Source organism: Cuculus canorus, chromosome W, assembly GCF_017976375.1.
Source record: "Cuculus canorus isolate bCucCan1 chromosome W, bCucCan1.pri, whole genome shotgun sequence".
Taxonomy (NCBI): Eukaryota; Metazoa; Chordata; class Aves; order Cuculiformes; family Cuculidae; genus Cuculus; species Cuculus canorus.
In genome coordinates this window covers 14,579,453-14,593,599 of record NC_071440.1, presented here as the reverse complement: position 1 = coordinate 14,593,599, position 14,147 = coordinate 14,579,453, and the positions used below count along the sequence as shown (strand labels likewise).

The window sequence follows — 14,147 nt, the reverse complement described above, 5'->3', positions numbered from 1 at the left end:
CTAAGTATGGTTGGGGACTTGGAAGGTTGGATCTCTTGAGATTACTACCATACGATTTCTCAGTATTCATGAGCTGTACTTATTTTTAATGTTATGCTTCCTTTCCCAAACAGCCCAGCTGATTATAAGTGATACCTCTCCCATCTACCTTGTTTTTCCAGCTGTTATATAAATGTAGCCTCGCAAGAGTTTATAAATCTTATTCTATATGTATTCCTAAAGTACTTTGTAAATGAATAAGGTGTGTAGAGAGCAGTAAAATACATTGAAAATTAAAATTCAGATATTTTTGTTAATGTAACATCTTGTAAAATTTGAAAATATCAGGTATTTCTGTTACTTAATATTTAGTCTTTTTTTTAATGTTAAAATAGTTCTTGGACTGAAGAGTTTTAAAGGGATGCTTTGCACTCAGATTGAAATCTAGAAAGGTTTTCAAAGGGATTATAAAACGATACAGTATTTTACTTTACCATTTAATTCCATAAAACAGTTAAAAATTTGGAGTGAATTATCTTGGGGTATTTTGAGAGACTTAATTTTGTGAAGTTCCAGTCCAATTATTTATTCCAAGAGCCAAACATAAATAGACGTCTTCTGTTCTCCCTGAGATCAACAATGTTTGCTGTAATATACTCATTTTGATGCTAAACTATATGTTTATTATTTTACTCCAGGGAAAATAATTGCTATATTAATTCTTATTGTCAAAACACATTTATAGCTGTACAGTTCTAAATGTCAGAAAAACTGTGTTTTAAGCCTAAAAATGAACCCCATATATTTGTTTTAATAGGAGAAATCACAGGCAATGTAATATATAAAATTTAACCTTATAATTTCAACTAGAAATAAAGAATGTAATTACTCTTTTCTAGGCACCTTACTTGGAAATAAAGAAGCAGATGGATAAACAAGACCCACTTGCACATCCTCTTCTACAGTGGTATAAAATTGACTCATATGACATGATAATTATTAAAGTACCAAGTTTATACATATGCCAGTTTAATTTGGTATAAACTCACCCTAAGAATTAATGTCAGAGTTGACATTTGCAACTGCATTTGTTTCTGGGCTGTTTCCGGACCTCATCTGGGCCCTCTGAAAACACTGGAAAGACTCCAGCTTACTTGTATGGCCTCAGATCTCATTTTCTAGTCAAGATTTGGTCTACTTCCATCTGACAGGTTCAAAGGCCTGCAGCTGGGTCCTTTGTGGTGGCCATTCATAACATATGCTTAAGAAGAAAAGTTTCGCTATCATGTCTAATATATGTTTCTTATTTTAGGGTTATTTCTAGTAATAGATCACATATTGTGAAGCTACCGGTGAATAGGGTAAGTGTCTGTGGGTTCTTTATTATTTTCTCATTTCTTGTGGCTCATATTAACATTTTAGGTGGGAGTCTCCTGTCCAAATTTAGGTGTCTACATTCAAATTAGTCACATGGGCTCCATTAATAGACAAAGGAGTGAAATAGGCAGGTTCAGGTCATGACTCGTAAAATCATGTTGTGAATATCTAAAATAGGTCAAAGGAATAAAGCTCAGAAAAAGCCCATTTGAGGTGAGTAGCTCAAATGCAAGTGTCTGCCTTGTGGTCATCAAGATTGGGTGAGAAGAATGTCGCTATACAGAATATTAGATACAGAAATGTACAAAAAGCAGTGATGTACCAGGACATCCACATATGAGTACACTGTAAAAAGAATATAGCTCTAGAATTTTAGAGGAATGATGCCGAGATTCATTTCTGAGTATGTGTGCCTTTGTTCCCCTGATTAAGGGCATAGTAATCTGCAGCCTTTCAAATCTGAACCTTAATTCAAAGCCAGCTCTGATCAGAATACCATGATGAAATTGTTCAATTTAATTACTTTACTACAGCCATATTAGGCTGAAATATGTTTCAGAAACTTCCATGTTTCATAAACTGAAGGACATTTTTACTGTTTGATTCCAGGTGAAAACTATGGTAATGAGACCAATTTCAATTTAGTTCATGTAGTTATTTAGATGCAGTCATATATTATGTGAGATAGCATGGTATCTTAAGAACAACCATTATGGAAATGCAATGTTTTTGTGTTAATCAACTTCTTTTCACTCATACACTGTTATATTTTACAGCAACTGAAGTTTATGCACACTCCCCACCAGTTCCTACTTCTCAGCAGTCCACCAGCCAAAGAATCCAGTTTCCGAGAAGCTAAAAATCTCTATGGAAGCACTTTTGCATTTCAGTAAGTACATCTATTCATATTAATCAAATCTTACCAGAATGTCATGTTTTGGGTTTTTTTTGTTCTTGCCATTTGAGGTTTACAGCTGAGAATTTATCGTTTTAAATGATTATTGATTTCATTTTGCATTTTACACTGTGGATTTTAACACATTCTCTTTCATTTTTTCAGTGGCTCACACATTGAAAATTGGCATTCCATCTTGAGGAATGGCTTAGTTGTTGCTTCCAATACGAGGCTGCAGGTAAATAGCAGACTAAACAGACTGTAGCTAACCTGTGCACGTTTGATTACCTATTAAGCTTAGGCGAGTTTTCAAGGGATCTGGTTCTGGTAATCATATAGATGGCAAAAAGAGGTGATTTCAAATACCCTCACATTTCCTGGCAAAGATACTTTTCTGAAGCAATTAAAATGGAATAATGTGTCTGCTAAAAAATCCCATTGGTGGAATCAGTGTTTCAGTTTTACATTGCACAGCAGCACCTTCAGGAGGCTTAGCTCGATACTGCTTAAAATTTAGAGCGACATAAACTATGTCTATGTTATAGGAGCCAAGAGCATACTAGATTTACAGAAGCTGGGTTTACAGCATCTTTTCTTCTCCTCTAGTTTCCTTGGAAAGGGAATATGAGTGTACTGACCAGGAGGGAGCTATTGCAAACTTCAGTTCAGTTTCTCAGACTGAATCTTCAGGACACCACTGTTGCAGAGCAAAGTAGACAGTATCAGAGGGACTGGGGAGCTGTAGTTCGGAGTATTTTAGCATCAGGGTTTTGACAGCTCTTTCCCTCGAGCTGAGTCCATGATACCTTGGAGGAAGATCCCAGGGTGCTGACTAAGGATCGGGGAACAGGAAACACTGAAAAAAAGGGAATGGAAATCTCTGCTGTTCCTCTTAGTGGTTTGGGTGCTTTTATTAGCATCTTTGTGAGATACTTTCCCAAGAAAGCAGGATTTACACACCAAAATTCACCAAAGTGAACCCCTTTGTTCATGCTTTTTTTTTTTTTTTTTGTCAGAGTTGAGATACTGGGAAGAGGAGCAAGCAGTAAAGACCTGTTTTATACAGTTCATCATTTTTAAATCTCTCACACAACTAGGGTACATTCCGAGCCCAGTTCATTCTGCTTACCCCAGTACCAACCAGTCAGGAAAAAATATCTGCTCACCAAGGATCCTATACAACATTGTAGGATCTGGAGAAGTGAGAGTATGATTGCGTGTTCCTATGGGAGGTCTGGCACATTGCGGAGATGATGTAAATGTCATCGGATGAGAGGAGAGAAATAAGGGTGAGCATGACACCGAAGCATAATGGTCATAATATCCACCTGGGTAGGAGATACTCTGGGTTCTTGTTCGTGCTCCAACAACTACTTTATATGTTTTCTTTAAAGACTTTTCCACATAAAGCAGTCAGTCCCTGGAGGAGAAGCTAAACCCATACTTCCCCCTTTCCAGACAAGAAAATGACCACATAACTAATAAAAAGTGCTCAGTTTCGTTGCTTAGCCCAAGCTCCATGAGGTGGAGTAGCTATGTTGGTGAAGAAGAGTCTTCCCTTTCCTCTCTTCTTTTCAGACAGCTGGTAGCTTTGTGGCTAAAGTGCAGTCCTGCAGTGATGGGATATGCATGTCTGAGTTGGCTCAAGCAAAAGCTTGATTGAACCCATTCCTCCAGTACTCAGGCTGAACTAGTGACTTAATTTTTCTATAGTGTATGAGCAGTGTTATCACCATCTCTTCATTTCTTACCTTAAAGAAAAGAAAAGCAGCTGTTGCTGATGATGAATCACAAAGACTGGCTTAGGCTGTGGTTCCTGCCAAGGTTTTGATGTGACACATCCTGAGCTTGCTCAACCTTGTCAAGGCCAAGGTGTATTTGGTCATCTACAGAAGCACCCTGTGTAGGCATCCTCCATGGTAATATCAGATTTAAAATCAGAAAATGCAATTTTATATACGTCTGCTGTAAAATTATCTTTCGGCATTTGGACATGGTTTCCAGAATATACAGTATATTAGTTGCATATTCACAGCATGATTTTTTTTTAAGACTTCTTTGAACACCATTTATTATCAGACAATAAATTAGTGAAGTGGGGCAGGTGCTTATCTACACTAGGAACTGTGCCTATCATCATTGTTTTGTCCAGATAACCAAATGAATGTTAAACAATAGCTCTGCTTTTTTTCAGCTCCATGGTGCAATGTTTGGAAGTGGAATCTACCTTAGTCCGTTGTCAAGCATATCATTTGGTTATTCAGGTGATATTTATAAATCACTCTAAAGCTGGAGAAATGTAGGGGGGTATCTTAGTCTACTGCTTTTCTTACCAGCTTCACTGTTTACAACACTGTAGTAAATTTTATCTTTGTAGACCAAGATTAAATTTATTTAAAAACGAGAAAATCTAAGTTCCCTTATTAAATACCTGTCCACATTTTCCAAGATACTGAGGACCTTGACGCTGTGCTCAAAGTAGATCATAGCTAATACTGGATGCTGTATATAATGGAGTAGGTCTTGATTATGCAGTGGAAATCCAACTTTGTGTTTGTGATTTTTTGTCATTGTCTGCCTAAGTCCATCTAACATTATCTACGAATTCATTGGCTTTTAGGACTTGATCCAGCAAAACAAATATTCCTCAACAGGCATATTCAACTGTGTACTTTTAAGAATATTCTCAAATATTGCCATGTCAGGGTTACACAGAAAGTACAGAACAGTGTGTTTATTTTAGCATGAGAAGGGGAGGGAACATAATTTGTCCCACTAATAAATCCAAAAGTGAGTGATGCAGAGTTTTCCATGTAAGAATAAAATCAAAACTAGAAGCACAATAGAAACACGATACACCGATGTGCATATTAAGAAACTTTCTTAGCAATTTTAAATTACAGTGACTTTTTCCTTGAGTTATTTTGTATTTACCATTTCATAGAATCACAGAATCATAGAATGGCTTGAGTTGGAAGGGACCTTAAAGATCATCTAGTTCCAACCCCTTAATTTCTTCCTTATATCTAGTCTGAATCTCCCCTCTTTCAGTTTTAAACCATTACCTCTCATCTTATCACTACACTCCCTGATGAAAAGCCCTTCCTCAGCTTTCCTGTAGGCCCACTTTAGAGTACTGGAAGGCTGCTATCAGGTCTCCCCAGAGCCTTCTCTTCTCCAGGCTAAACAACCCCAGCTCTCTCAGCCTTTCCTCATATGGGAGGTGCTCCAGCCTCCCCAATCATCTTCATGGCCTCCTCTGGACCCACTCCAACAGGTCCATGCCTTTCCTGTGCTGGGGGCCCCAGAACTAGACGTAGTGCTCCAGATGGGGTCTCACGAGAGCAGAGTAGAGGGGCAGAATCACCTCCCTCAACCTGCTGGTCACACTTCTTCTGATGCAGCCCAGAATACAGTTGGCTTTTTGGGCTGCAAGGGAACATTGTTGGCTCATGTCCATCTTTTCATCCACTTTTCATCCACTAATACCCCCAAGTCCTTTTCTGCAGGGCTGTTCTCAATCCACTGCTTGCCCAGCCTGTGTCCATGTTTGGGATTGCCCTGACCCAGGTGCAGGACCTTGCACTTGGCCTTGTTGAACCTCATGAGGTTCATGTTGGCCCACCTTTCTAGCTTGTCAAGGTCCCTCTGGATGGCATCCCTTGCCTCTGGAGTATCAACCACACCACTCAGCTTGGTGTCATCAGCAAACTTGCTGAGAGTGCACCCAATCCCACTGTCCATGCCCCCAACAAAGATATTAAATAATACTGGTCCCACCTGGACATTGAGCCATTGACCACAACTCTTTAAGTGCAACCATGCAGCCAATTCCTTATCCACCAAATGCATGTGTCTCTATTTCCTCACATGTGAAAGTGCTGGTAGAGTTGAATGTGTGTTTGTTTGCATGTGGATAAATTTAATTCTGAGAGTTTTAGTTATGCTTTCTGATTTTCAGTATTTTTAGGTAATGTCATGATTCGTTTTAAGAGTGCAGCATTTTTTTACTAGTATTTATTGAATTTCAATATCAGTAATCTCTAAATGCACTTTTAGCTTTTCCGAGATTACACAAGTAAGGAAGTTCTTTAGGACTCACTAAAAGTGCAGGTTGCAGTATCATTATCTAACAAAATGTCCTTTTTGGACAACAATGCTTTGTCAGCTTTGATCTGTTTTTTCTCATCTCTACCTTTTTTGGTCCCTTCCATCCTGTCTGCTCCAGAAAGGAGGCCTGTATTCCCATGAAGTATATAATACTTGATGCTATAAAAAACACAGAGTCGTCCTACACTCCCTGTTGCTTCAAAGACTTAAACTTCTCCATAATTCACTCTGTGTCTGCAAACTGTCAAGAAATATGGGATACTGGAAAAGCAAGAAAGTCTGTAGTAGCATACAATACAGGAATTTGATATAAGCCATCATGAGGAATATAAAAGAGATATAAGGCACAAACGTAGGTGCTTAGGTTTCTGCGATGGAAACTGCATCAAAGGTGGCTGACAATTAATTTAATACTTTTACCTGTAGATAAATTAATTAAACCAAGGTAGACTTTAAAACTACTTTTAAATGAATTAACTACTCACTCCTAAAATTATTTAGACTTCGTATAAGTCTAAATAAAGTGTTTAATATCTAAAGTTCTTTCTCTCATGATTTTACTGACCCACCCACCTGAATAGGGTCAGTTAAATTCAAGACACGTTGACATGCAACTCTGTTAAGCAACCACCTAAGAGAATTCCTGAGCTGAACTCAGTGGCGTTTAAGCTCATGTTTATCTGCTTTTTCACCTACTTAATGCTAATTTGAGTTTCCTAAAGTCTTTGTAACACATGCAGATGTGTTGGTAATTTGCAGGATTAAATCAAAATATTCCGTGACAAAGTTAACTAGCTTTTTGGCTGCCATGCAAAGGGCTGTGGTTCCCACTGTGCTACCTGATTCATTCTCCATACTTAACTTTGCTTATGAAGGTATTTATATGCCAGGGTATCTTGCATGATTTTAATATTCTTAGGGATGAATAAGAAGCAGCAGAAGATGTCAGCTAAAGATGAACCAGCTTCAGGCAATAAAGGCACTAATACATCACAGGTACAGTACATTGACCATCTCTGGAAGATTTATAGGTTTATGTTTGGGAACTTGATAGCTGAAAAGGAGGCAATATTCCCTTTGTGAATGCTAACAGTTTTATTTTATTGAATGAAATCAACAACTTCAGAGACTGCAACCATTGAATATAGCCCAACTTCTTTTTCTTTCTGGATAAAGTATTTTAAATCCCTCCTATGATAATCCAAAAGAAAAAATAAATGGTTTTAGAAATTCTATTACCTTTAGAAATGCAATAGAAATGTTTTAGAAAGACTGCCCCTATCTTTGTTCATTAATAAACCACTGAAAATAGCAGCCCTCTCCTTTCTTACTTTTTCACTCAGTTTGTCTCACTGCACTAATTAAATTTTCTCATGTTTCTACATCTCAGTCACAGAAGAAAGGACAACAGTCACAATTTTTGCAAAGCCGTAACTTAAAATGCATAGCCTTATGTGAAGGTAAGCTGAAAGCCCTTGAAAACACTGTTTTTCTCATGGACACAGTGTTACTGGATGCAAATCAGTCAGACCTTCAGTTCCAGTATTGATTCTTTTTAGATAAGAGACTACCGGTAGGTGTACGACTACTTGCTTAATAGCTGACCTTTATATTTCAGTTCAGAATGTTTCCCTCCTTAAACAAAACCTCTAACACATACTGAATTTTCATTAAATAATCATATGTACATAGCAACTGTCTTTCAAATGTGATCATATTCCTAAGCCATCAATATAACCCAAGTCATGGTCTTTATTTGAAACAGTGACTTCTCGCAAGCTCTTGACCAATGCATTAAATACCTACAAGTCAGACAAGCAGCTTTCCTATTGAAATTCCAAATAATTTTTCAATTCTCACTGAAATATACTCGTTTTTTGGAAACCAATCTTTTCTCTCTGACGGCTGCAGAAATTTTGTGAAGTTAAAATCCAGTGCATATGAGTACAGTTGTTTTTGAAAGACTTGGCTATTCTTTTGATGACTAATGAAACCTCAAAAGGTCTTGAGAACAGCAAATTGAATAAGAATTGTACCAGTGATTAGTAATTAGTCTTATTGATCAAACAAAAAGAAATTATATTAAACTCAGTTTGCCTTCCATTTTGAGCATTTATTTATTTTTGAAAATAAAAATTCAGACAGGCAGTGGAAAAGATATTGTTTCAAAATGGAATATTTAAGCTGTATATGCTACTTTTTAATACATATATTACAAAAATACATAAGTTTAGTTCTAAAAATTTCTGAAGAAGATGTGAAATGAATCTTGGGTTTGCTAGAATTTACTTGACCTTTAATACCTGAAGTTCCTAAATATAAATTACATCTTTCCCAAGGACATTTTCAACTGTGTCATTCTTTCCTCACATTTATTAATGGATTATGGATCTTATAAGGGTGAATTTTAAATATTTGGTAAAATATATTTGACTTCATTCATAGTCACTTCATTTTTATGTAAAAAGCAGTGCTTAGGGGAGGTGGTTAATATATATATTAAATAAAATTAATTAAAAGAGAAAAATGTTTGTTAAAAATTACAATTCATGGAAGAAAAGGTATAAAAATTGAATAGGCATTTATTCATTATAGTGTTTAAATGCATTTATAGAAATATTTTCAAAGGCAGATTGATACTAAAGATTATACCTAGCAATAAAAAGTTTTCTTTCCTATGTTGTCCTAATTCTGCTATCCTATCATCAAATACACTGCTCTTTTCTAAACACTGAGCAAACTCTGGCAAGCTTTGTGATCATAATTCATTTGCTTGAGTCATAATTCATATGCTAATTTAAAAAAAAATATTTGATAATATTGAAAATCCTAAATTTGTGGTTTTTCAGTTTCAGGCTTTATCTTTCACATCTTATTTTTGTCTCAGCCATCATCAAATACAAATATCTCTGTTCCAAAGGTTGATTAGTTGACTCAGATGCTCCTTTACAGCCCTATTTTTTAATAAATATACTTTCCTATTTTTTCATTCCAATTAAGAACTGGCTCCATACATCTGTGTTTTCTGGAAAATATAACGTATTTTGGAAACAAGAATCAAGTTAATCTCCCTGTTTGTATTGGCAGCCAACTCAGAGTCTATGCCATGCCACAGACATGCACTGGAAAGCTACACATTCCCAGAAGGCTATTTAAAGTGTTTAAAAAGCAAATCTTTTAAAGCAATGTTTTACAGGCATGTTTTCATCACTATGAAATATATTCTTTCCTTGATAGTAATAACTTCATCCGATCTGCACAAACATGGAGAGATATGGGTAGTTCCCAATACGGATCATGTGTGTACAAGATTTTTCTTTGTGTGAGTACAAAGCTTCTTTTCACTTTCAACATCTGTCCGTTCTAGGCCTTTTCTCCCAAGATCCCTCCAATAGTTGTAAATTAAGTAGATAAAAGATGTTTCTTCCTAATTCTTAAAAGTATTACTTCATTTTTTATTTAACTCTGTACTTTTGTTAGGAATTGTATGTATAAATTAGTGACAAAGGTTTAGTAGATGTTTAGTTATAGAATAAATGAATGGGGAGTTACTGATTTTTCCCACACTATAGCATTGCCTCATGTTACAGTAAGTATCTCCAAGTATTGTAAGGAGGAGGAGCACGCTGAATTCAGTTTGACCAGCACTGGGGATTTCAGCCATCAGGACTGGTTTATCCATGCAAATCCTTAATGCAGTCGAGTTTTCATAAGGAGAAAACCCCTGGAGGTTGCCATGATGTCACCACTAAGTGGAGGTCCACTTGTGACAGGAGTTTGGATATGGCAGACATCGTGATACTTTGTGCATGCTTTGGCATCAGCTTCGCATAGGGCGATCTGGGAGCAGCTGCAGAAACAGAAGCAGCCCTTTCCTTTATACCTCCAGCAAGAGGGAAGACACTAAAGTGCCTTGGTGGGCCAGGTTCCAGCAGAAGTCCCCTTTGGGTCCTAGTGAGTTATTCAGCTTCAGGGTTTCGATGACAATGGCAGCATTACCACCCTTCACTCTCTATAGAGTTTAGGAACTGCATGTAACAGTGAAGTGCAGCAGAGCATTGTAGTAGGAAACATTAACATATGGAATAAACACTCTTGATTGTTGAATGAAACAATGTTTTGGATGTTTTTAGGTAGATTAATAAAACACTAATTGGATTTTATTTTCTGTACTCTTTATTTTTAGTTATGAAGATGATCAAGTGGGTGATACAAGTATAAATACACAGGAACCAAACATTCATAGAGAGATTCTTCGAGTCATTGGCAATCAAACTGCTACTGGTTAAAAAGATCACTCTTATATAGCTGCTGTGATATGGAAGACTTCCTTGGTCTCAAAGCTGGATTTTGAACTGAAGAAGATGCAAAAAGCTAATTTATTCTTCTTATTACTATTGTTATTGTTATTATTAGCAAATTAACCCTTTGAACACTTACTGGTTTCTTACTTAGTATTTCTTATCAAAATACCTGAGATGGTATGGATTAGCAACTGTAGGGGTGCAAAGTCTATTCATATACTACAATTAATAATAATTAAACAGGCATTTGGGTTGATCACAATAAACAAACTTTAAAATGGAGTTTTGTGCTGATATTTTTATATTCCAACTTCAGTTGGAGGTTTTAGTACTGTATACTGGTATTTTAAATTTAGAATGACTTAATTATAAGCAAGAGAGAAGATTTTATAGCAGAGCACCTATATTATGCAGGATATTTTGCAATAAGCAAAATATTCCATATGTAAACACAGTAAAAGGTTGTCTGGAACATATCAAATTAAAGAGATTGGCTACCTGCAGCTATCTTTGATTATTTTACACAGATGCAGCTAGTATTTCGAGTCAAAGGTTAAAATGACAACATATTTTTTATTTAATGAGTGAAACAAAGCAAAAAGTAGTGACTCCGATGGTGTATGTTTAGTTTTCTTTATCTTTTCTGGAAACACTGTCTTATCCATTAAGTAGCTCAGCTACATTTTTTAATTATACTAGCCTAGCAAACACCTGGAAATCCTGAAACTGTTAACTTCCTTATTACAAATTTGGGGTTTTTTTACATACTAGATTTTACAGTTCCTTTAGATCAACAAGGTTCTTTAATGTTTTCATCTTAACTTCAATGAGACTGCTCTGTGGTTAAATTTAGGCACATATTTAAAAGTACTTGCTGAATTAGGGCTTTTACATGACTGAGTTGATCGACCGTAGATCAGAAAATACCAAAAAAATGCAAAATTTTACTGACTTTCTCTTGGTGAAATATTTTTATTGATTTATTCGTAAGGGAAAACAGATCAAATCAAATCTTTCTGTCCTTTAAACTAACAACTGTTTTTTTCCAAGTGAGCATGATGGAAGCACCAGTCTTCAAGGCATAAATCACACCCTTAAATATGGAGAACAGTTCAACTTACACATCTGTGCAATTATTACAGACCACTTCAGAAAGCAAAAATAGACTGAATCCTCTATTATGTTATTTTCATGACAAAGATACTAAAGTACCAAATAACAGCACAAGAGAGCACAGGCCAGTGTTTGTTACTTTTAAACAGAACTGCATTAGATGCGCTGCAATTGGCAATTCCTTCTTTCTGCACTCCCTTATTCCTTGCTGTAATTGAAGTGCCCTGCAAGTAAAATAGTGTTATTGGGCCTAGGAGCACATACTTTGAGATGTGTTTTAGCATTCCAGACTTATTTGCTGGGGACCTCAGTTTATCTGGGTTCACATCCAGACTTGTAAACCAAATCCTTTCTGCAAATCTCCATTTTGCTATTGAATTTGTGTTGACTTTCACCACCATTTGGTGGAGCACTGACTTGAGTACCACTGCACTAATTATTATCTTTTGTGTTGGGAGATAGGTTAACTTCTTGAAACAGAGGATTCCTGAAATTTATCTTTCTACTTAAGGACTGCCTTAGGTCTTGTAAATGCACAAAATCATCATAAATCAGAAGTGGAGGTGAAACCCTGGAATAACCATCTCTCTGTAATTTGTCCTGACACATGTATCTGAATCACTATGTTTTGCAGAACAGAAAGAAACTAGGAAGCAAGTCCACAAAGATATCCTACGTTAACTTACTGGGTTGATAGTCCACCACTCTGGGAGGCCTCCTCAAAAAACTAGGAGAAAGATGACCATGAGTGAACTGGAGAAGCCAAGTAAGCAGCCATTTTCCCTGTCCCCTCAAGCTGCAGAAGAGTCACAAGTGAGTACATTGAAGGAAGAAACTTGGAATGTAGCTATGGCAGTGAGTCAGTCTTTGTTTGCAGAGTGGTGTCATGATACTTGCCATACATGGTGCCATCATAAGTACAACCATTGGAAAGAGGAAGGGAAATACATCTCTGCCAAATTTTAAGACTACTCCAAGGATTGATTTAAATAGATGAGCAAAAGGAAGGGACAGCATGGAGGAAAGCAGGGCTCTGAGGTATAAAGGGAGGCCTTGCTGTTGCAAGGTGCTCGCTTCGGGTTCCACACAGTGCATGATAGGAAAAGGGATTGGGAGAACAAAGCTGCAGCATGGGGAGAGCACAACACACAAGCAGCACCATGTCTACAGCAGCTGGGCCACCTGGGGAGGTGTTATGGCGTAGGGGACAGTGCAAGGACACAAGCCCAGTGTTACACACAAACAGCAATGGAATTAAACTAAAATTCACTTGCTAGACAGTAATTCAGTCACTTTCTTTAAGCCAAAACATTAACAGGAAACTATTTCTAAGGTGCTGTATTATCTAGAGGTGAACATGAGTCTTCAGATCATTCTTTTAACAAAGTATTAGTTCTCATCATTTTTAAAAGGTTAACGGAAGAGGGAGGTTCTTCGGGGGCCTGTTATTCAAGAATGAATAGTCCTTCTATAGCAAACTCCAAAACTGAAGCAAAGACTTTATCACTAAGAACTAGAATGAAAAAGCCCGAGGAGGAGATTTTTTTTTTAAGGATATGTCCCTAGAGAATTTTTCAAAGGGTGGAAGTTGCATACTGCTGAATTCTTCCAAATACTTAGAATCATAGAATCATAGAATCACTAGGTTGGAAAGGACCCACTGGATCACCGAGTCCAGCCATTCCTAACAATCCCTAAACCATGTCCCTCAGCACCTCGTCCACCTTTCCCTTAAACAACTCCAGGGAAGGTGACTCGACCACCTCCCTGGGCAGCCTATTCCAGTGCCCAATGACCCTTTCCGTGAAAACTTTTTTCCTGATATCCAGCCTGAACCTCCCCTGAACCTCTTCTTCCTCCCTCTTGTCCTGTCACTTGGGAAAAGAGGCCATCTCCCTCCTCTCCACAACCTCCTTTCAGGTAGTTGTAGAGAGCAATAAGGTCTCCCCTCAGCCTCCTCTTCTCCAGGCTAAACAATCCAAGCTCTCAGCAGCTCCTCATAAGACTTGTTCTCCAGCCCCCTCACCAGCTTCCTTGCTCTTCTCTGGACACGCTCCAGAGCCTCAGCATCCTTCTTGTGGTGAAGGGCCCAGAACTGAACACAGTACTCAAGGTGCGGTCTCACCAGTGCCAAGTACAGAGGGAGAATAACCTCCCTGGATCTGGTGGTCACGTCATTTCTGATACAAGCCAAGATGCCATTGGCCTTCTCGGCCACTTGGGCACACTGCTGGCTCATGTTCAGTCGGCTGTCAACCAACACCCCCAGGTCCTTCTCCTCTAGGCAGCTTTCTAGCCAGACTTCCCCTAATCTGTAGCACTGCATAGGGTTGTTGTGCCCCAAGTGCAGGACCCGGCATTTGGCCTTG

At 37.6% G+C, this 14,147-nt stretch overlaps 1 protein-coding gene across 1 annotated transcript in view; it reads left to right on the top strand.

Moving 5' to 3' along the window:
• LOC128850230 (protein mono-ADP-ribosyltransferase PARP8-like) overlaps positions 1–10,650 on the top strand; it is a 161,106-nt gene extending 150,456 nt beyond the window's left edge. Inside the window, exons 19-27 of the mRNA XM_054053222.1 lie at positions 879–946; positions 1,292–1,340; positions 2,133–2,245; positions 2,417–2,489; positions 4,446–4,515; positions 7,281–7,357; positions 7,752–7,821; positions 9,599–9,683; positions 10,548–10,650. Coding sequence (XP_053909197.1) covers positions 879–946; positions 1,292–1,340; positions 2,133–2,245; positions 2,417–2,489; positions 4,446–4,515; positions 7,281–7,357; positions 7,752–7,821; positions 9,599–9,683; positions 10,548–10,650 — 708 coding nt within the window. The remainder of the gene's footprint in view (positions 1–878; positions 947–1,291; positions 1,341–2,132; positions 2,246–2,416; positions 2,490–4,445; positions 4,516–7,280; positions 7,358–7,751; positions 7,822–9,598; positions 9,684–10,547) is intronic.
• The last annotated feature ends 3,497 nt before the right edge of the window (positions 10,651–14,147 follow it).